The sequence below is a fragment of the Tympanuchus pallidicinctus genome, unplaced genomic scaffold (genome assembly GCF_026119805.1).
Source record: "Tympanuchus pallidicinctus isolate F22 unplaced genomic scaffold, pur_lepc_1.0 scaffold3, whole genome shotgun sequence".
Taxonomy (NCBI): domain Eukaryota; kingdom Metazoa; phylum Chordata; class Aves; order Galliformes; family Phasianidae; genus Tympanuchus; species Tympanuchus pallidicinctus.
The window spans coordinates 22,143,578-22,166,437 of NW_026294747.1; the positions used below are offsets into that span (position 1 = coordinate 22,143,578).

At 48.3% G+C, this 22,860-nt stretch overlaps 1 protein-coding gene across 2 annotated transcripts; it reads left to right on the forward strand.

The window, feature by feature from the left end:
• The first annotated feature begins 852 nt into the window (after window positions 1–852).
• Window positions 853–22,618, forward strand: PSMC3 (proteasome 26S subunit, ATPase 3). Of its 2 annotated transcripts, XM_052695970.1 has the most exons (13): window positions 853–1,052; window positions 1,689–2,279; window positions 2,350–2,430; window positions 14,402–14,527; window positions 19,183–19,287; window positions 19,888–19,950; window positions 20,379–20,516; window positions 20,620–20,763; window positions 20,996–21,144; window positions 21,639–21,735; window positions 21,875–22,020; window positions 22,178–22,259; window positions 22,404–22,618. In XM_052695970.1, the coding sequence occupies exons 1-13, from the start codon at window positions 948–950 to the stop codon at window positions 22,512–22,514; spliced, it is 1,938 nt and encodes a 645-aa protein (XP_052551930.1). In that variant the 5' UTR covers window positions 853–947; the 3' UTR covers window positions 22,515–22,618. The 2 variants fall into 2 exon arrangements, with proteins under 2 accessions (XP_052551930.1, XP_052551931.1); XM_052695971.1 differs by lacking the exons at window positions 853–1,052; window positions 1,689–2,279; window positions 2,350–2,430 and adding an exon at window positions 4,284–4,306.
• The last annotated feature ends 242 nt before the right edge of the window (window positions 22,619–22,860 follow it).

Genomic DNA, 22,860 nt, shown 5'->3' on the forward strand with positions numbered 1-22,860 from the left:
AGCCTCTGCCAGCATCATTGCCCTTCTTTGCATGACGTGGCTGGAACAGAAATGATGGTTATATCTGTGTGGGTTGTGTTGTTGTTGTTGTTTTTTTGTTTTGTTTGTTTGTTTTTTTCAGAAACAAAGCTTTTCTTCTGAATGGACTTTTGGTGGGATATATCTACCAGACAGCCATGTGTTCATGGTTGCAGGGATGTTTGTTCATTCAAATTTCACACTGTATCTCTTTTTTCAGTTCCTGTCAGAGTATTCATACGTGTACATTTTTGTTACATCAGACTGAGAATTGGTAATATATGCTCTCTATTTACAGGCTCTGGAAAGCATTGAAAAGGCACAGGAACTGGCAGAGGGACTAGGGAACAAGGTAGGACCCTATAGCTTCTCTTCATGACTTTCTCTAGTCTTCTGTCAAGGGATTTAATAATCCAAGCATTACAGCATCCAGACTTGTTATTGCTTACTAATGAATCTATACTGACCAACTGATGATGCTTTGTTGTGTTTAGTTATAAGCATCAACTTGCAGGTCTGAGAAGTGAGGAAGGGGTTACAGTGGGATAAACAGGGAGAAATGGGAAGCATTAAAAACGCAATGTGAAGCAACTGCAGAGCTGAAGGATTAGGGGTCTCCTCTTGAAGAATACTTCTGGCCTGTGCCACAGCTGAACTGAGTGCTGGTTGCAGGCAGAGGGAACCAAATGTCCTTATGACCGATCCTATCCCTTGGGCATCCTTTTATGCTGTCACTTCTCTAGCTGACTAATTGGGGCCGTAGTGGTCCTGTCTCTTTGCTAGTGCTCTATCTTCACCTTGTTCATTTTTCTTGTTTCTGCCTCTCATGTGCAGCTTGGTCTGCTGAAGCTCCACTGTCTGTGTGAAAGGATCTATCGCACAAAGGGGCAGCAGCGAGAATTGCGTGACCATGTAGTGAAGTTCCATGAATGCGTGGAGGAGATGGAGCTGTACTGTGGCATGTGTGGAGAATCTATTGGGGAGAAGAACAACCAGCTGCAGGCGCTGCCTTGCTCCCACTTCTTCCACTTAAAGTAATGAGCTGGAAATACCGGAGATCTTTGCCCTTATGTTAGAGTAAGGAGCAGTTCATGCTCAGAACAGGACAGCTGTGTATGCTTTTCCCCAGGTGTTCTACACGATTTCATTAGCCATAGCCTTTAGAGGGTGAGACTTAGTTGTAACGTCCACCTCACTCCCTTGCCTTGTAGGCACTTAGCTCAGTTCACAGATTATCTGTTACTACCTGTTGCGAGATCTATGCTCCCACAAGCGGTTTTTTCCCTGAACCCCTCCATTTCAGTCTGGTAGGTGAGGAGTACAAAGCTGAGTAGGGCGTTCAGTCCGTTACTGTGTTACTGTCACGATGGACGTTGTCTTATTTTTAGTTCCAAAACTGAAGTATTTAAGAACATACCATCAGGATGACACTACACCACTACGGGACTGCCCCCAGAGTCCAGGGGGGCTGCTGTCCCTAGCAGGAAAGGAGAGCAACGCGGCTTCCTCTTGTGGAGGAACGTGCTGCAGCGCTTCCACCAAACCACTGTATGACAGATCTCGTGGGTGTCCGGGCCGGCTGCGTGCCCGCCCGTGTGGCCCGTGCTCAGAGGCAGCACTGGCACCGGGGACGGCGGAACCCCCTGCCACCCGCCCGCCTTCTTTTGCAGGTGCCTGCAAACCAACGGGACGCGGGGCTGCCCCAACTGCCGCCGGCTGTCGGTGAAACCCGGATACGTGTGATCGCGGACGCCGCCGGGCACGGGAACCGCGGCGCCTCCTGCTGGGGGCGGCGGGGAGGGTCCTCGGGGCGCCCTCGGTGTCACCGCATCGGGGCGCCTCTCTTCGCGCACTGCTGTACGCGCGCTGACCGGAATAAACGCTGCCGCCGCCACCAGCCCGTATGCCGCGTGAGGGCGGGCGGGCGCGGGGAGGGGGAGTGGCGCTCGCGATGGCACCGCCCCCACCAAGATGGCGGCGGAGGCATCACGCAGCAGATTTGGCAGGAGCACGTGACCGGCGCGGCGGCCGCTGTCTTCCCGACCGCAGATTCGGCACGGGAGGTGCCGCGCAGCGGGGCGCCGAGGGCCGGAGTCGCGGCGGGAACGGGGTGGGGCGCGAGCCCCCTACGGCCGTCGCCGCTGCCGCTCTGCTGTGCGCCCCGCGTCTGGCGGCGGGAGAGCCGGATCCGCCGTGAGGAATCGGCCGCGCGCCGCGCGCTCGCTGAGAGAAAGATGGCGTCGGTGTGGGATGAGTCGGAGGTGCGGGCCGGGCCGGGGGGAGCGGGGCCGGGCCGGGGGTCGGGGCTGACGGTGCCGTTGTGCCCCGCAGGATGGCGTTGGCGAGGAGGTGTTGAAGATGTCTACGGAGGAGATCGTGCAGCGCACCCGCCTGCTCGACAGCGAGATCAAGGTAGCGCGGCCGGCGCGGGGGGAGCAGGGGATAGCGCCTGTCGGGGGGGGGGGAGAGCCAGGGGCCGTTAGCACGTCGGGAGCCGAGACGGCGAACGGCGGGCCTGAGAGCTAAGGGGAAGTGTGGGAGAACGGTACGGCCCGGGGAAGCCGACGGACGGTTCTACGAAGCTCCGGCGCGGTCAGGCAACGCGGGTCGGCTGGGGCCTCAGGAGGGCCGTGCCGGGCTGCCGCCCCGCCTGGGCCTGAGCCTGTGCGATCGCAAGGCTCTCTGTGGGTGGAGGTCGTGCCGCTTCTCGGGGAGACCTGTAGCAGTGCGGGACCGTCCTCGTGAGGATACGAACAGCCTTACGTGCAGTCTGAACCTCTCTTGTTTCAGTATTTGTTGCCTCTCATCCGTCTCTTTGGTTCTCGAGCCGAGCAAGCCCCATTCCCGCAGTTACCTCTCACAGCACCTGTGCTCCTGCCAGGCCAGCCTGCTGGTCTTGGGCTGAATTCAGGCAGGGTTATCGGTGTGTACTGTGCTGGGGGGTCCAAATCTGGGTGCCACGTTCCAGATAGAATCTAACAGGTGCTGAGTAAAGAGGGATGATCACTTTCTTCCAGTTGCTGGCTGCCCTCCTGCTGTAACATCATTAGGGTCCCTTTGAGTAGCAACCCCACCACCTCTGCGCACACAGACTGTTGCACTGTGTTGGTGTCATCTGCATATGTCCCCTCATCTTGGTCACTGAGGAAGTGGTTACATGGGACAAGGCCTAGACCCGACCCAAGATGGGCCCATTCCACCTGGAAGACAACTTTATCTTAGGCTTGTCCTGCCTCTTGAGGTTAGCAAGATTGAGATAAGTTATTTCATAAGCTGTGCAAGGCCGCTTCATCCTGCTGCTTAAAGCTCTACACGCATTGCTGACTTTGGAGCATACCCTTTTATGTGTTAAAGACAACAAAAATAAATTTGTCTTATTTTTAAGTAGCAGAATAGAGTAAGCATAAGCAGCTTTTCCCATTTAATAGTAAGAGCATCATACTCAAAATAGCAGCAATATTTATGGGCACACTCCCTTTATGCAAGCTTGGAAACATTCAAGGAATGTTCCTTGAATGTTTCCAAGACTATGTAGAATAAAATCTCTAAATTTTTTGCATTTTTATATAACAGATTCTTTAACAATTATTGTAATACTTCTGTCCTGTGAATAATTATGTGTTAAGTACATTATTGTGCTTATCATCAAGAGTCTTAAACTTAGAGAAGAATGGATTTTCCATTACATAGAACCATGTAAGCAAGTTCAGGTGCAGTGAGTTCAGAGATCGTGCGGTTTTGCTGTCCATGGGGCTCAGACACAGAGCTGTCAGGCTGTGGCAGCAGCTAGGAGCAGAAGTAGAAAGTGTGTGGTTGTCTCAGACAATGCCAAGAACCACCTGTGTCAGCTGTGGTAATTTGCGATATAAATGTGCTTGTTGGGTAGGGATTACAGATCCTTCTTCTTTTGATTTTCTTTCCAGTTAGTAGAAAAATTCACAGAAAAGTTTGTAAAATTACGTGATGATGAGATGTACGAAATTAAGTTATCTACCATGTGCCCAACATATTTTGGTTTGTCTTTCTGTTTTTTTGGTGGGGTTTCTTTTTTTGTTATTTGTATGGGAACTGCTGAGTTACAGCCTGAACCTCTGATTGATCACCTGAGGTGAGCTGTGAGTCAGCCCTGGGAGCACAGCTGAAGGCAATTCCACAATTCACCTGTGCTGCTGGAAGGAGTGGAGCCTGGCTGCACCTCTCCTAGACCCATTTAAGGGCTGACTACCAATGGGAAAGGATCACTTCTGGAGATCCCTCCTCTGAGTTTTGCAGTGAGCCTGGGATAGGGGTAAGCGTTCTATCTATTTTCTTTTTGTTATTGTAATCTGCTTTGCCAAACTCTCTTATTTATTTCATAATTAAAACATCTTTATATTCATTGATTGTGCATTATTAGAAAGGTTTTATATCATGTTGAGGTCCAGGTTAAGGTTACCTTGAGACAAAAAGGGCAGATTGTAAATTGAAAAAATGAGATGTTCCTTGGGGCAGCAGGAACCTTCTTGTAAGGGCGGTCAGACAGTACAGTGGATTGTCCAGAGAAGCCCTCCTGCCCATTGTGCAGTCCTGTCTTTAGGAGCTTTGAAGATTCAGTTGGGTAGAGTCCTGAGCAATACAGCATGAACACAGCTGGCCCTGCTCTCAGAAGGTGGAGGTAGAGGTCCCCAGAGGTCTCTCTCAGCCTAAGTTGGCCTATGAGCCCAAGTTTTGCTTTGCTTTGCTTTGCTGTCCTACTGTTGAGAGATAAGTAATGGATGTTACTCTAGAGCTGGGTAGTATGCTTTTTATGGAGAACAAGTGTTTTTCTCTACAGAAGCAAGTGATAAGTTTGTTTCTTATGTGTAGGTCTTGATGTGAGTGGTATTGTAGATAAAGACAGCATCTGCATTTCTGTTTGTTCCACTGGAAGCAGTGGTGGTGCATCCCATTGCAAAGGTGCTGCTAGTCCCACTGCTTCCCACTGATCTCAGTAGACACAAGCCCCAGTTCTGCCATTCCCCATTCATGTTCTGTTTATTTTAATGTGTCGTTGTGATACTTTCAGTTGTTGATCACTCCAGTGCACAATTCCTTAAACTCAGCAACAAATAATTTCCAAATGGATGCATATAGATGTGCATGTGTGTATGTTTATTTAGCTGAGTATCTATATATATGTATGTATATCTAGGATGGTGCCATCAGGGTTTTGTTGGCTTTTTTTTGTTTGGTTGTTGTTGTTGTTGTTTTTTTAAATCATAGGTTAGTTTATTCAGAACCAGGCCTACTGATAATAGATGGGGTCTACTTGAATCAAAGGGGAAAAAGGATCCTAGCCCAGCAGTTAGTGTGGCTCACTGAGAGGGCTTTAAACTAGGTTTGAAGGGGAAAGGGGATAAAATCAGGCTTGCTAGAGATGAACCTAGGGGCAGCATGCCAGGACTAGAGTGAGACTGACAGCCCAGCTGAAGTGCATCTACACCAGTACACACAGCATGGATAACAAACAAATGAAGCTAGAAGCCACTGTGCAGCAGGAAAAGTGTGACTTAATCACCATCACTGAAACATGATGGGAACATTGCTGGGACTGGAGTGCTGCAGTGGAGGGTTGTAAGCGCTGTAGGAGGGATAGGCAAGGAAGGAGGTGCAGTGGATTGGATTTTTGTGTTCGGGAGTGTTTTGATGTTGTAGAACTTAATGCTGGGAATAATATCAAGGCCTTGTGGGTAATGATTGGGGGAAGGGCAACAAGGCTGACATCCCAGTGAGCATCTGTTACAGAGACAGCTGGCAGACGCAATTGCTAGTGCTTGTTCTTGCAGAGGACTTCAACTTACTTAATATTTGCTGGAAATGTGGTACAGCCCAGTGGAAGCAGTTTAGGAGGATCGTGAACTGTGTAAAAAATGTTTCCTGACACAGCTGGTAAGAAAGCCTATCAGGGAAGTGCCCTGTGAGACCTGCTGTTTACAGAGAAGGATGAGTGGGAGGTGTGGTCAGAAGCTGCCCTAGGCATAATGAGCATAATATGATTGAGTTCTCTTCTTGGTGAGTCAAAAGGCAGGGAGGGGTCACCAAAGCTGCTGCTTGGGGCTTCGGGAGGGCAGACTTTAAACTCTTCAGGATGCTGGTTGGGAGAATCCCTTGGGAGTTGGTCCTGAAGGGCAGAGATGTCCAGGAAGACTGGACATTTTTCAGGAAGGAAATCTTAAAGGCGCAGTAATGGGCCTGTCCCCGTGTGCCGTAAACTGAGCCAGCGTGGAGGAAAATTGTCCTGGCTGAATGGGAAGCTTTTGCTGAGAGTCTGGAAAAAAAAGACATCTTTGCCATCTTTGAAAGAAGGGTCAGGCATCTCAAGAAGAGTACTATGCTGTTGCTAGGGTATGTGGAGTGAAAATCGGAAAAGCTGAAGCCCAGCAACAGCTTGATCTGACCACCATTGTTAAAGACGATAAAAAAGTGTTTCACGAGAAATATATTAACAGCAGGAGGAGGGCCAAGGAGAATCTTATGTTTTTTTTTTTTTTTTTTTTTTTTTTTTTTTTTTAATGTGGTGGGGAATGTTGTTCCTGAGGATGAGAAAAAGGCTGAGATTCTCCATGCCTTCTTCACATCTGCCTTTAATAGTCAGGCCCATTATCCTCAGGGTGCTGAGCCCCCTGATCTGGAAGACGGGAATGGGGAGCAGGATAAAATCCCCAGAATTCAGGAGGAAACAGCAACTTGCTGCTTCACCTGGACTGTCACAAGTCTGTGGGGCTGCAGGGGATGCACCCATGGGTGCAAAGGGAGCTAGCATGACTACTCAGCTACTTTCCATTACTTATCAGCAGTCCAGGTCAAACAGGGAGGTCCCATACAAGTGGAGACCTACTAATGCCCATCTACAGGAAGGGTTGGAAGGAGGATCTAGGAACTGTAGACCAATTGGCTTGACTTCAGTATTGGGAAAGCTCATGGAGCAGATCTTGAGTGTGATAATGTGGTGTGTGCAGGACAAGTAGGGGATCGTTCCTAGCCAATAAGTGGTACTCTTGACCAACCTGATCATCTTCTATGATCCACCTGGTGGGTGAGGGAAATGCTGAGCATGTAATCTGCCTAGACTTCAGTAAAGCCTTTGACTGCTCCCACGGTGTTCTCCTGGAGAAGCTGGCAGCCCATGGCTTGGACAAGCGTGCTTTTCACTGGATAAAAATCTGTGAGGATGGCTACGTTCAGAGTGTGGTGGTGGTGAATGGAGTTAAATTCAGCTGACAACTGGTCACTAGTGGTGTTCCTCAGGGGTCACTACCGGGGCTGGTCCTGTATATTGTTGATACAGACAAGGGAATTGAGTGCACCCTCACCGAGCTGTTTTGTATGACACCAAGTTGGGAGGAAGTGTTCATCTCTTGAGTGTGGGAAGGCCCGTCAGAGGGATGTGGGCAGGCTGGATCAGTGGACTGAGACCAATTGTATGAGCTTAAGCAAGACTAATTGCTGGTTCCTGCTCTTTGGTCACAGCAACCCTGTGCATCACCACAGGCTTGGGGCACAGTGGCTGGCAAGCTGTGTGCGGAAAAAGGATCTGGGGGTTAGCTGACAGCTGGCTGAACAAGAGCCAGCAGTGTGCTCAAGTGGCCAAGAAGGCCAAAGACATCCTGGCCTGTATCAGAAATAGTGTTGCCAGCAAGAGCAGGGAGGTGACTGTCTCTCTGTCCTCAGCACTGGCGTCCAAAGCATGTCCAGAGAAAGGCAGTGAAACTGGTGAAGGGTTAGAACATCTTATGAGGAGCGGCTAAGGGAACTGGGGGCTCAGGGGAGACCTCATTGTTCTCTGAACTACCTGGAAGGAGGTTGTAGCGAATCAGGGTTGGCTTCTTCCCAGGTAATGGTGATGAGAGGTAATGGCCTTAAGTTGTGCCAGGGGAGGTTAAGGTTGAATATTAGGGAAAGTTTCTTAGAAACAGCGGTGGGGCATTGGAACAGGCTGCCCAGGGAGGTGGTGGAGTCACCATCCATGGTGGCTGTATAACCAAGATGTTATAATTGCAATATAATCAAGAGAGTAAGGCAAAGCAGACAACGATCACAAAAAGAGAATAAGTGGAAGAGTTTACCCTTGGGTTGAGCTCACCAGAAGATACCAAAAGAGGGGATCTCCAGAAGAGATCCTTCCCCTCTGGTAGCCAGTTCTTAAATAGGTCCAGGAGGGGTGGAACCTGGCTCCACCCCTTCCGGCAGCACAGGTGAATTGCCTTCACCTGTGCTCCTCTGGCTGACTCAAGGCTCACCTCAGGTGATTAATCAGAGGTTCAGGCCATGACTCAGCAGTTCCCATACACTCCACCCCTTCACGGCATGAACCAATGATCAGGTTAACAAAAGGGTAAGCTTTCCCTAATACAGAGATCCGGTGTATCGCGACGCTTATACAATTTTATCACGACGTATGTTGGTACAGTTCAAGACAAGTGATGATTAGTGGATGTCTATATTCTTCTATGGGCCAGTGCTCGATGATGTGACTGGAGGCATGAGGTCCTGAGGTGCAAGTCCATTCTATGTTCCATCAGTCCCATGCAGGCCATCACCCGGTGTTATACGTGATCTGACAGCAACACTGGAACGCTTGATGGCATTTTGTTCCTTCCGGTATTCCTGAAGGCTCACAGACTCACGGGGAGTAATACAGATGTTTTACAGGTACCAGGAGGGGAAGGTCTGCTCTCCAGGGCAAGATACAGGCCGTATTTCTGTCTTGGGTCAACACTTCCGCTTGTACTGGGGCACATCCTGGCCGCCTGTACCACACCTTTTGGCCGGATATCTGCGGCTGCATAACGATATCAGGCACCAAAGGAGGTGTCCTGATCTGCCGTAGGGACATGATGGGGGTCCCTTTAGCAATAAAGATCGGAGTGTTGACCACAATATCAGTAGGCCATGTACCTATTTCTGGAGGGACTACTGAGCCTCCCACCTCCAATAGTCTCCCCCAAGGTGCAAGTAGGCCACACCACTTGGGTCCTACCTGCACCTTCCAGGGCCATTTTATTTTATGGGTACCTGGCTCTAAGTTTTCAGGGGCAGGGAGCAGAAGATTATTTTCATTACCAATCTGGGGTCTTACCTGATGATCAGTGCCCGTAATTTGGATCCTAAGCGGGGTGGCCCATGTCGTCTGCAACATTCTCAGGGCACTGGGTCTGCCATCTCGAGGTCTTTCATTCAGGTCCCGCAGGGTTTCATACAGTCTTTTTGTCCACCCCTGCAAGGACTGGGAGTCTGTCTTCAGGGCAGCCTTAAGAATACCATTATAACGTTCGATGAGGCCTGCCCCCGTTGGATTATATGGCAGGTGGAATCGCCATTCGATGTTATTTTCTTCTGCCCAGCGCTGTATCGTTGCACCAGTAAAATGAGTCCCTTGGTCGCTCTCGATGAGTTGAGGTGTCCCGTAGGCAGACATCAGTTTAGTGAGTGCCTTGATGGTATATGCCTGGTTTGCTTTCGGTACTGGATAGGCCTGCAGTAGCCCACTTGCAGTGTTGACACAGGTCAGGGCATATCTTGCCCCTTCGGAACGAGGAAGGGGCCGGATGTAATCGACCTACCATCGCTGGAGAGGATTGTGTCCCCTAGCAAGATGGGCTGTTGTTTCGGGCAACGATCTCGGTCTCATTTTGGAGCAAGCGTCGCAATCCTGGCATGCCTGGACGATATCAGATAGTTGTATGGGCAGTCCCCATGCTTTAGCAGCTGCCCACATTGTCTTTTGTCCAGCATGCCGTAGCTTCTGATGTACCCAGCGGGCGATGTTCTCAGATGATGAATTCTCAATCCATCGAACTCGGGCCAGTGTGTCGGCTTCATCGTTTCCCGGTGACTGTAGGGGCTGATGACCAGAAACATGGTAGACACGTACAGTCCTGTGTTTGACCGTATTCCATATATCTAACCACATGTCTTTGCCCCAGATTGGTTGGGCGTGGATAGTCCGTTCCTGGGTGGCCCACTGTGCAATCCAAAGAGTGAGCCCCCGGTACACAGCCCAACTATCTGTGCAGATGTTCAGGATACCATCACCGGGTTCCTTGGTTATAACCATTCACACGGCCCGCAGTTCTGCCCATTGGCTGCTCTGACCATCCCCCTCATCGAACCAGATTGTCTCGGTGGAAGGATGGTATGCTATTGCTCTCCACTTGCTCGGGTTGCCCTTGCTGGACCCATCTGTGTACCAGGCATCTTCAGGGATAGGATATTTTCCCTCCTGAATGGGACTCTTCTCTGGTGGAGCAACCAGTATTTCTTTTGGTGCATCACTGTGATACGTAACTGGGCCTAGGATCTTCTGGAGTTCTTCTTTCAAGGGGGATGAAGACAGACTGCTCCTTTGGCTGAGATAGGCGACCCATCGTGCCACTGTTTGTGCTTGGGCCACCCCTGTCTTAGGAAGGTGGGTCAGATCTTTCACCCACCCCTGAATTGGCAGAGTGGTCTTGACTATAACTGCAGCTGTTTGAGTTATTGGCTCTACAGCCTGTAATGCCGAATAGGCAGCTAATAACTGTTTTTCAATCATACTGTATCTTTCTTCTGCTCTGTGCCGAACCTGAGACCAGAAACCAATGGGGGTCCGAACAGAACTCTGGCGTTGCCACAGGCCCCAACCGAAGCCGTCTTGAGTAACATGAATGTCCAACTCGGCTGGGAGGGTAGGATCAAATATACCCAATGCCTGAGCTTGTTTAACTGCCAGTTTTGCTTGTTGGAAAGCATCCTGTTTGGTTTTCCCTCAGTCCCATAGCTGCCCCTTTTTTGTGAGTCTGTATAGTGGCCTTAGCAGCTGCGCTAGGTAAGGTATAAAGGAACGCCAATAACCCAATATACCTAGAAACTCTTGCAGCTGCTTTGATGTTGTAGGGACTGGGAACGCCTGAACCTTATCTATAACAGCACTGGGTAGCACTTTGGTCTTTCCTGACCAAACCACCCCCAGGAATTTTACGGACAGGCCTGGACCTTGCACCTTTTGGGGATTTATAGCCCATCCCTTTTGTTGTAAATAGGCAGTTAATGAATCTGCTGCCTGTCCTACTGCCTCCAGTGAGTCGGATGTCAACAGGAGATCATCAATATAATGATATAGGTTAACATCATCAGGTTTTCTCCAGTCAGCCAGGTCACGCGCCACTAGATTGTGACAATACGTTGGTGAATGCACGTACCCCTGTGGCAGGACCTGAAAGGTCCATTGCCTGCCTCCCCACGTAAACGCAAACTGATCTTGCGATTCCTCAGCAATTGGGATACTGAAGAATGCATTTGCTAGACCTAGGGCACAATGATAAGTTTTTATCTCCCTACTCAATGTGTCCATTAGGGAGGCAATATTGGGTACGGCCGCATGAATAGGCGGCGTGACCTTATTTAATTCTCTGTAATCTACTGTCATCCTCCATGTGCCATCCAACTTTTGCACTGGCCATATGGGGGAGTTATACGGGCTGTGTGCAGGTCTTATAATGCCCACTTTTTCTAATTCCTGCACCGTTCATCTTGCCCACCCGGGAGTCTATACTGTCTAACATTAGTAATCCGGCGCGGTTTCGGCAGGCAAACAGGCTCATGTTTCGCATGGCCTCTTAATATTGCTTGCACCGCCCGGATACTGATACATCTTTGTCGAAGTCTGAACTCTCCCACAGTTGTTTGGAGAGCCAGACCCCATAGAATGTCTATGCCCAGGATGTATTCTTGGACTGGGGCAATAGACACCTTGTACTCCCGGGGTGGGAGACGCCCAACCCCCAATTTTAACCATGTTTGGGTGACAGGAATAGTCTGTCCCCCAAAACCACCAATCATCACTCTGTCGCCATCAAATTTTCCCGGATCTCCATAGATAATTGATGTTTCTGCTCCTGTGTCTACTAGTGCCATAACTCTCTGAATATTTTTTTCGGGACCAATAAATCGTTAATTCTACATAGGGCCTCCGGTCCCGTCTGGAGGCCCTACGGGGACTAACATCCCTTGTCACTGCATGAATTGTGCTAGGGCCAGTTCTTTTGCTTCTGACGGCTCAGGCATTGTGGCCCGAGACACCTGAGGTGGCTTCTTTTTCCTGTTTGGAATAATAAAATCTTCTAGGTTCCAGGTTGTTGTTGGAACCCTCTCTATAGCTCTTACCCTTGATTTCTTAGGGTAGCTCTGGAATTTTTGATTGTCCTTTAGTTGCCTCCAGAGCTGGAGAAGGACATGGTTGGGCTGGCGGTCGATCTTAGCAAATTGGACCCCAGCCCGAATTAAATCATTAAACATTTGTTTTCGGGATACCCTTATGGGTCCCGATGGAGGAGCTCGAGTAGCCAGCATTTTGGTTTTATTTACCGGCAGGACCTCTGCTTCCTCCAAAAACCGAATATTGCGCCTATTCCGCAGGCGTTCTGTTTCTCCCAAGTCGGCAACTAACTGGGCAGCCTGCTGGACTACGGCTTCTGATGCTACAAGGGGATTTAATATGGAAACTAGGGTGCCGTACAGATGGGAGGGAGCTTGCTGTAGAATTAAATCTCTCATCCCTGCTGAAAATTTAACCATATCAGGGCCATCAAATGTATCTTCATAGATGGCCTCTCTTACACCCAGTTCACGGATATAGTTTTGAAGGTCCTCCATGGAGGACCACATACCTGTATGTAACGGTATGTCTGATTTATTCGGCCATACCATACGGCAGGCCGCCATTAACCATTCTAGTATGGAATGGTTTTCATCACGATATTGATTGCCTACGTATAACCTCTGTCTGAGAGCAGGATGGACGGTCATGGTGGCCAACTTAGCTATTTCTGGGCCATTCACCAAAACACTTTCTGCCCCAGAATCCCCACAGTCTCAATAACCAAGCCGGCACACTTTCTCTAGGCTTCTGCCAAAATCGTTGTACTAAGTCCATTAATTCTGTTACCGTGTATGGCCGAGCTGTAACATGTAAATGAGTCTGGGCAGGGGGCCATTGATCAGGCGGCACCCCTGCCGGTCTGTCCTGTACTTTTTTTGTTTTTTGGGTTACAACAGGACGGACTTCCAGTGGATCAGTTAGAATTGGACATTCAAGATCTGATTTGGATTTCTTGTTCTCCTGATCAATGAAGTCTGTTGATTCAGGAGTCTGGTCATCATTTATTGAAATGTTACGAATTTGGCCTACGGGAAGATGTAAAATTGGCTTCTTCCTTGTTAAAACGCCAAGTTCGTGCTCCAGCTTTTCAATGTGGTCTTTCAAAAGCTGATTTTCAGTTTCTAAAGTATTATTTTTTAAGTCCGCATGATTTAAAGCGGTTAATAATGGCCATGCCACCATGGAGGCAGCCAGTTGTCTTTCTTTGGTAATGAGGACATCCTTGCCAAGTCCTTGAAAATAGTCCGCCATGCGATATGGGGAGAGATTGCCCATAACGCGTAAGGGACCCCATTTTTCAATGATGGCAGCTAACTCATAATAGGGCGATCCCTCAAATCCTGGGATCTGCCCTGGAATCATTTTCTCTAGAGAAGTATTGTTCTCCCCCTTGACCCATTTATAGAAATTCCACAGAAAAGACATGATGTTAATTTCAGTATGTTCAGCCTGCCTGGCTCGCCAAGTGTATAACCAAGATGTTATAATTGCAATATAATCAAGAGAGTAAGGCAAAGCAGACAACGATCACAAAAAGAGAATAAGTGGAAGAGCTTACCCTTGGGTTGAGCTCACCAGAAGATACCAAAAGAGGGGATCTCCAGAAGAGATCCTTCCCCTCTGGTAGCCAGCTCTTAAATAGGTCCAGGAGGGGTGGAGCCTGGCTCCACCCCTTCTGGCAGCACAGGTGAATTGCCTTCACCTGTGCTCCTCTGGCTGACTCAAGGCTCACCTCGGGTGATTAATCAGAGGTTCAGGCTGTGACTCAGCAGTTCCCATACAGTGGCTTTCAAGAATGTGGATGTGGCACTGAGGGATGTGGTTAGTGGACATGGTGGGAATGGGCTGACGGTTGGACTTGATGATCTTAGTGGTCTTGCCAACTGTAATGATTCTGCAATGCTATGTATGTTTGTGTGTGTATATGTAGATCTATATGTATGTACGTATATAAAAAAACCAAACATTTGCTTTATCTAGGCCACATTGCAACCCTGTGAGCTGATGTCTCAATCAGGGTAAATGTATCCAGTGACACTGGGAAGAAATTAGTGGTAGATATTACTTAGGCTAACTTGGTGACTTTTTCTATTTTTATATTACTCTTTATTTCCATTGTCTCCCCAGCCTTACATTTTAAAAATCATTTTACTCCCAGAATAATATAAATTATATGTTGCCACGCTGTTCTGATTTCTCCCCCTTTGTTCTGTGAACTAATTCCAGATCATGAAGAGCGAAGTGCTGAGAGTGACCCACGAGCTTCAGGCCATGAAAGATAAGATCAAAGAGAACAGTGAGAAGATCAAAGTGAACAAAACTCTGCCGTACCTTGTCTCAAATGTTATTGAGGTGAGTGTTTTTCTGGGGCAAGGAGAGAAACGTACACCATTTGTGTCAGGAGGCAGAAGGGACAGGGAGCCCATTGGTGATTGGAGACATGGTGTGTTGTCAGACGGTTTATGATCCTGAAGTCAAGACTTCCACATTTTTCTGATGGCTTTATTTGTGACCTGGAAGTGCTTATCACTTGCCCACTTCATGTCAGGGTCATTTCTTGGGGAGGTATTAGCAGGGTTTCTGTCCTTAACACAGCTATTGGAGGTGACACAGCCTCACTTAGTATAGACCTGAGTATGTGAAATACGCAGAGTGGTTGAAAAGCAATGGGTCTGCTCCTTGTACATCTGTATGCTACTGCCAGCTTTGCAAGAGGACAAGTTCTGCAGTCAAAATAACAGTAATAAGGAGACTTTAATCAAAAAGATTTTTAAGAGTTACACAAGTAACTCTTGAAGAGAATGGACTGGAATTAATTAATTAACAAATTCTCAAGTGCTTTCTTCATAACTAATACACATTTAGGGAGCGGTCCCTGCAAGCTCAGGGACTTGCTAGCCATGTTGCAACTTCTGTCCCTTAGCTGTGTTGGTATTTTAAGGTAAGAGGTGATGGCCTCAAATTGTGCCAGGGCTCAGGTTGGATATTAGGAAAAATTTTTAATCAGGAAGAGTGGTTAAGCACTTCAATGGGCTGCCCAGGGAGGTGGTAGAGTCACCGTCCATGGTGGTTTTCAAGAAGTGTGTTGTGTGGGAACTGCTGAATCACAGCCTGAACCTCTGATTGATCACCTGATGTGAGCAATGACTCAGCCATGGGAGCATAGGTGAAGGCAATTCACCTGTGCTGCTGGAAGGAGTGGAACCTGGCTGTACCTCTCCCAGACCCATTTAAGAGCTGACTACCAGTGAGGAAGGATCTCTTCTAGACATCCAGAGTTTCATAAGCGAGCCCAGGATACAGATAAGCGTCCTATCTATTCTCTTTTTGTTATTATAATCTGCTTTGCCTAACTCTCTTGTTTATTTCATAATTATAACATCTTAATATTCATTGATTATACATGTGTGGATCACAGAATCGTAGGGGTTGGAAGGGACCAGAGATCGAGTCCAACCCCCCTGCCAAAGCAGGTTCCCTACAGCAGGTCGCACAGGTAGGCATCCAGGTGGGTCTTGAACATCTCCAGAGAAGGAGACTCCACAACCCCCCTGGGCAGCCTGTTCCAGTGCTCCGTCACCCTCACAGTAAAGAGGTTCTTGGGTACATTTTTGTGGAACTTCCTATGCTGCAGTTTCCAGCCGTTTCCCCTTGTCCTGTCTCCACACACTGCTGAAAACAATCTGGCCTCACCATTCTGCCCCCCACACCTTAGATATTTATAGACCTGGATCAGGTCCCCTCTCAGTCTTCTTTTCTCAAGGCTGAACAGACCCAGTTCACTCAGCCTTTCCTCATAGGAGAGATGCTCCAGGCCCTTCACCATCTTCGTGGCCGTCCACTGGACTCTTTCCAAGAGATCCCTTTTTTGTACTGGGGAGCCCAGAACTGAACACAGTACTCCAGATGAGGTCTTACCAGGGCAGAGTAGAGGGGGAGGATCACCTCCCTCGACCTGCTGGCCACACTCTTTTTAATGCACCCCAGAATGCCATTGGCCTTTTTGGCTATGAGGGCACACTGCTGGCTCCTGGCCAACCTGTCGTCCACCAGGACACCCAGGTCCCTTTCTGCAGAGCTCCTATCCAGTAGGTTGTCCTCCAATCTGTACCAGTGCATGCAATTATTCCTCCTTTATTATCCTTTATCACCTTTGCCAGATTCAATTCCAGGGGGCCTTTAGCCTTCCTCATCACGTCCCTGCAGGCCCTGACAACACTTCTATATTATTCCCAAGTGATCAGACCCTTTTTCCACATTTCATGGACCTTCTTCCCTTTGAGTTTGTGCATGAGCTCCTTGCTCATTCACACAGGTCTCCTGCCACCCTTTCTTGATTTCTTGCTCACAGGGACGCACTGATTCTGAGCTTGGAAGAAGAGCTGTTTAAATGCTGACCAGCTCTCACAGGCCCCCTTACCTTTTAACACCCTAGCCCACGGGATAGCTCCAAGTAGATCCTGGAAGAGATCAAAGTTGGCTCTCCTAAAGTCCAGGGTAGCAATCCTACTTTTCAGTTTGCTTCTTCCACTCAAGATCTTGAACTCCGCCATCTCATGGTCACTGCAACACAAGTTGCCCCCGACCTTGACTTCCTTGACAAGCCCTTCCTTATTAGTGAGAATAAGGCCCAGCAACACCCCTCCCCCCATTGTTTCCTCCACTATCTGCATCAGAAAGTTGTCTTCAACACATTGCAGGAACTGTCTGGACTGCGCGTGCCTGCCCATGCTTCTTATCCAGCAAATATCTGGATAATTGAAGTCCCCTGTAAGCACCAGTGCCTGGAATTGTGATACTATTTCCAGTTGTTTATGGAAGGCTTTATCAACCTTCTCTTACCTAGTTTAAGCACCTTTCAATGACTCCTGCCAGTTCCTGGGTTAGGATCCTTTTACCCTTTGCAGACAGGTGCGTTCCATCTGCAGCTGTCATGGCAGGTGCTGAGTAAATTACCCCATGGTCAAAAAAAACCCAAAATTCTTGTATTTGGACCAACCTCTGAGCCATTTATTTATGAGGAGGGTCTTTCTGATCCTCTCAGTATCCTTCCCTGCCACTGAAGGGATAGAATAGAAAACCACCTGCACAGCCACTTCATCAGGTACCCTCCCCAGTGCCTTGAGGTCATTTTTGATAGTCCTCAGGCTTCTCTCAGCGGCATCATTGCTGCCAACCTGAACTACCAATAAGGGATAGTAATCAGATGGGCGAATAAGACCAGGAAAGCTTTCTAGAGATATCCCTGCCCCATGCTCTAGGGAGGCAGCACACTTCCCTATGGGTGAGTCAGGCCGACATATAGGGCCCTCTGTCCCGCTCAGAAGGGAGTCGCCTACAACAACCAACCTTCTTTCCTTCCAGATGGAGGCAGTCTTGAGGCACAGGGTCAACTGTTTCACCAGACACAACCTTGCAGGTGGACCTCCCACCACTCCCTCACCCACCCCACCCTCACTCACCTCACCCTCAAGTTCCAGAGCTTCAAACCTATTTTGCAGAGGTATCAGGGGAGCCGAGCATGGTCAGGATGAGGGTTTCCTACCTCTCCGAGCTGTTACCTGCTTCCACTCTTCTCTCAAACTGCCTCTCCCTGTTCAGCAGTGGCTGGGCAGGCAATCCACCACCGCCTGGTAGGTGTTGCTAACCTCCACGCAATTCCAGCCCAGCTAACAGCACCTCATTAATGCCCTCCCGTCTGCACCCCTACCTGGCACAGGGACACGAGAGATGCACAGCACAGGGTGTATCTCAAGTGCAGATTTATTGCTGCGCAACACCTGCCTATATACTGTGACACGTGACCGCCCTGTGAACCTGTGATCTGTTAAGCACCACCCAGGACCACCCCCTGTAACTACCACCCACACCGAGTACTGCCCACAGTAGGTATCACTCTGGTGTCTCTCTTACAGGGAGTTACTCCACCAGTCTGTCTCCCGCTCACACTCGGATGGTTTGTAACCTCTCAACCTCCTCCTTGAGTTCCACCACTGTACTGAGCAGGTCGTCTGCCTGCTTGCACCTTGCACAGCTGGAGTTTTGCCCCCACCTTCAGTGGTAGCAGCTGACTCAGGCTCTCGCTGCACCCAGAGACTTGAACTGCCACATCCTTAGGCAGGGACTCAGTCTGAGTCACCACCATCTTTCTCACTTGATTCTCTGCCTAGTGAAGACCATGTTGGAGTATGTTGACCTGGAGGCAGCCAATAGGTGCCTACTAGTGAGCTGAGATACTGTGCCCTGCTCGTCTGCCCTGTGCTGAGACCCTGAGTCGCTGCACCTCCACTGGTTTTAAGGAGCTGCCCCTGCTCCTAGCTCCACCCCCTGGGTGTCAGAGGGTCGCTGCCATGTGGAAAGCAATGGCACCTGGCAGCTGCTCCCTGGCAGAGCTAGCCTAGCCCTCAAGCAGCCAAAGCAAATTCGCTGCCACACTGCAGTATGCTTCTCTGTGCCAAGTCCCGCGCCAAAACAAAAGCATGTGGTTAGTGGATGTGGTAGGGATGAACTGATGGTTGGACTTGGTGATCTTAGTGTATTTTCCAACCTTTACGACTCTGTGATTCTGTTCACAGCATTTTCTTATACCTGCTTTGGTTGTTTTAAGAGTTCAGTTGAGATAACTTTGCAAATGTCTTTAGAAAGTCCAGGTATTACATGATGTCCTTTTTGTGAATCAATCTATTTATCTGATTTTTTTTAAATCGTAGCCAATTTTCAGTTTTGGAAAACAAGGATTGGTTGGTATTAGTGTTTTAAAACTTAATGTAAGATGCTGTAAGGAGGAAAGAAATCAGTGCCATTAGCTTCTGCTTTGTTCTGGGCTGCATAGTGTCTTTTTCTGTGCTGTTGTGTGTTGCTGCATGAGGAAAGGAAAAGGTAAATTTTTATAAGGTACTTAGTGCTTTCAAGATGGAAATGGAAATTTTTATTTTTTTATACTTCATGTTACTTGGAAGCTACTAGTCTGGTTACATTATAGGGAAGATTTTCACTCTGGTTTTCAGCTATTGGATGTTGACCCCAACGACCAGGAGGAGGATGGAGCAAATATTGACCTGGATTCCCAGAGAAAGGGCAAGTGTGCTGTCATCAAGACCTCTACACGCCAGGTAAGAGCCATGTGTCCAGTTAGGTGTGAGGAGCAGCCAGAAGCTGGTTGGTCACCTGGCAAATAGGGATGTAAATAAAGCAGGGATGTTTAATGCCTTCTTTGCCTCTGTCTTTAACACTGATGATGGGGCCTCCAGAGCCCTGAGTGTGGGACAATGACTAAGGGGAACAGTCAGCTCCCAGCCAACTCTGAACTTGTTTGGGATTTGCTGCTCCAGCTGAATGAACATAAGTCTATGGGGCCCAATGGGATTCATCCCAGGGTACTCCAAGAGCTGGCTGATGTCATCATGAGACCTTCATGAGTATTTTTTCAGTGATCCTGGGAATCTGCAGAGATCGTATTTGGCTAGAAGCTGGCAAATATTGTCCTCATTTTCAGGAAGGACAACAAAGAAGGGCTTGATATTTATAGGCCTGTCACTGCCTGGTAAAATCATGGAAAAGATTATTCTGGGAATTACTGAGAAATACTTGAAAGACAATGCAGTCATTGGTTACAACCAGCACAGGTTCACAGATTCTTTGATTTCATGAGTGCTGGAAAGGTCCTTGTCCTAGTACAGCTGGCTTTGCTCACTTTAATTCCTGTCCTGTAGACGTATTTCCTGCCTGTTATCGGGTTGGTTGACGCTGAGAAGTTGAAGCCTGGAGATCTAGTGGTGAGTAATGTTGTGACTGTTGGCCAGAAAACTGCATGTGCATTTTCCTTTAGAAAGGATACAGTCTGTTCAGATCCTTCTGAGATCATTTTTGTACTAAAATTTTGATTTTTTTTTTTTTTTTTAAGAAACTATGGCTTCAATAGTATTTGTAGTATAGAAAAGTAGTGTTGGAGAGCCTATTTATGCAGACATTTAAGTGCCCCAAATTTAGCTATCTACCTGGTGGTATACTGGGCACCTTCCTTCTAAAATGTGCCAGATCAGTTGTTGCATTGTCCACCTTGCCAAGCTGTTGCAATCTGGTGAATGATAGTGTTAGAGCTGGTCATACCTTCATCCTAATGGCCTGGTGGATCACCTCTGATTGTGTGTGCTTTGATTGTTATCTGAAAGGCCTGTTAAAAGCAAAGAACTTGTGTTTGCAGGGTGTGAACAAGGACTCTTACTTGATCTTGGAGACTCTGCCAACTGAATATGATTCACGGGTGAAAGCCATGGAAGTGGATGAGAGACCCACAGAGCAGTACAGCGACATCGGGGGGCTTGATAAACAAATCCAAGAGGTGATACCAGTGTGAATGAGGACAGCAGGCTTTGAACTTCCTAAAACGGGCAGCCTGGATTTGTGAAGTTTGGTTTTGACTTAACAGTTTTCTCTTGCTGTAGCTTGTGGAGGCCATCGTCCTGCCCATGAATCATAAGGAGAAATTTGAAAACTTGGGTATACAGCCTCCTAAAGGAGTCCTTATGTATGGGCCTCCAGGAACAGGGAAGACGCTTCTAGCTCGAGCATGTGCTGCCCAGACCAAGGTAAAAGGAACCTTTGAATACTTATGCTGTGGTAGAATAGTATCTGCAGATGAGAGAGACAACATGTCCAAGGGGAAAGGGGATTTTACCTATAAGCTGGTGTTATGAGGGTTGGGATTTTTTTGTTTACTTGGTTGTTTTAATTAAGGCTTTTCTGTAGTGTTCAGGTCTGACACTACTGAAAAAAAAAACAACAAAAAGTGTAGACAGGGGATTGTCTTTCACTTTCCAGGCTACGTTCCTGAAACTTGCAGGGCCGCAACTTGTGCAGATGTTCATCGGTGATGGAGCCAAGCTGGTACGAGATGCTTTTGCTCTAGCCAAGGAAAAAGCTCCTTCCATCATCTTTATTGATGAATTGGATGCCATTGGCACTAAAAGGTGAGATACAGACCCTGTTGCAGAGCTCTTAGGAGCTGCCTAGCTGTCCCCTCTGCCTGAGTACATGAGGGACGTCGAGCTTAATGCATGGCCTACATAGAAAGAGGGTAAATCACAGATACTGCACTCCCCACGATCCTTGGGCTCGAAGTACGTGTGCTTGAGTGGAATGTGTGAGCCAGGAGATCCATCCAATTGTCTGATGCAACACAAAGCTGTTTACTGGTAAGTGCACCAGGCATAGGAGATGTTCACTCTCATTTACTGCTTAGGCCTGGACAACGTTAACTCCATTCAGCTCTGAGGACATAACGAGACTTGGATGCTGCTGACTGTTCTAGTTGCAGTGTTCAAGGTATCAAGGAGGAATTTGGAAGAGCTTAACCAAGGAGTGTGAAATGCGGTCATTCTGTTTTTTTTGTGTGATTAAAAACATAAGGGTGGGTGGTCAGGGTCCAGCTGATCATTTTGTTTTACCCTCATTTCCTCCTCAGGTTTGATAGTGAAAAGGCTGGTGATCGGGAAGTGCAGAGGACCATGCTGGAGCTGCTTAATCAACTTGATGGTTTCCAGCCCAATACACAAGTCAAGGTTGGGATCTAGCAGAGTGCTGCTGAGGGCCAGGGCATTTTAGTAGGGGATGTAAAAGGGAAGAACCTTGGTGGATCCCTGGGGACGAGAGAGACCTGTCCTCCAGGTGCCTCAGACTGATCACAGTACTTGTATTTAGGTGATTGCTGCAACCAACCGCGTCGATATCTTGGACCCTGCCTTGCTCCGCTCTGGACGATTGGATCGTAAGATTGAGTTCCCAATGCCTAACGAGGAGGCCAGAGCCAGAATTATGCAGATCCATTCACGCAAAATGAATGTCAGGTATGCGATAGGTGTGACCTGGGGCTGTTTGTCACTAATGCCGATGGTATTTCAGAGCTGTGGAGTGGTGTGAGCTCTGTTGGGTTTAAGGAAGCTCTGTACCCTGCTTATGTTTGGCACACGTTCTCAGACTTCTTTCTCTCCCCACTCTGATTAGCCCTGATGTAAACTATGAGGAACTGGCTCGTTGCACAGACGATTTCAATGGTGCCCAGTGCAAAGCTGTATGCGTTGAAGCGGTAAGTAATCCTTTAAAGTAATCCTTTAGAGCAGCCAGCAGCAGCCACCTCCACCTAGGAGGGAGATAAAGCTAGCGTGGAGTTCATTATCATGAACTGATATGGCACTCACTTGCCCTTGCTAAAATGTGTCTTGTTGGGCAGGGGATGATTGCCCTCCGCCGTGGAGCAACAGAGCTCACCCATGAGGATTACATGGAAGGAATCTTAGAAGTTCAAGCAAAGAAAAAAGCCAACCTGCAGTACTATGCCTGATCTCTGCCCAGGCAAGGCAGCGGCCGTGGCAGAGGACAGGACTAGTCCGGACTGTACCCCTTACTTTCTGTCTGGAAAAAATAAAGCCTTTTTTTGCTCTGAAACGGTAATGTGTTGGGGCTGCTGCTCTCGTCCAGTGGTTCTACGTCTACAGCAGGGAAGGTAAGAACCTCCTGTCCTCAAAGCCCATCATGCTGCCTGTGGATTAAATCCTGCTCTGCTACTTCAGGAGGACCACAAGGTAATACTGTAATAAGTGTACTTTGAAGTCTGTGATCTGCAGCTCAAAGGATGCTCAAAAGCATCCCCTGGTTTTGCAGGTGCAGTCAGCAAACAGGCCGTACAC

Coding starts and splice junctions, on each gene's coding strand:
- PSMC3 (XM_052695970.1), top strand. CDS start 948: ATGCGTGGAGGAGATGGAGCTGTACTGTGGCATGTGTGGAGAATCTAT. Junction 2,431..14,401: donor TGCTCGACAGCGAGATCAAG/GTAGCGCGGCCG, acceptor AACTAATTCCAG/ATCATGAAGAGCGAAGTGCT. Junction 20,764..20,995: donor CATGTGCTGCCCAGACCAAG/GTAAAAGGAACC, acceptor TTCACTTTCCAG/GCTACGTTCCTGAAACTTGC.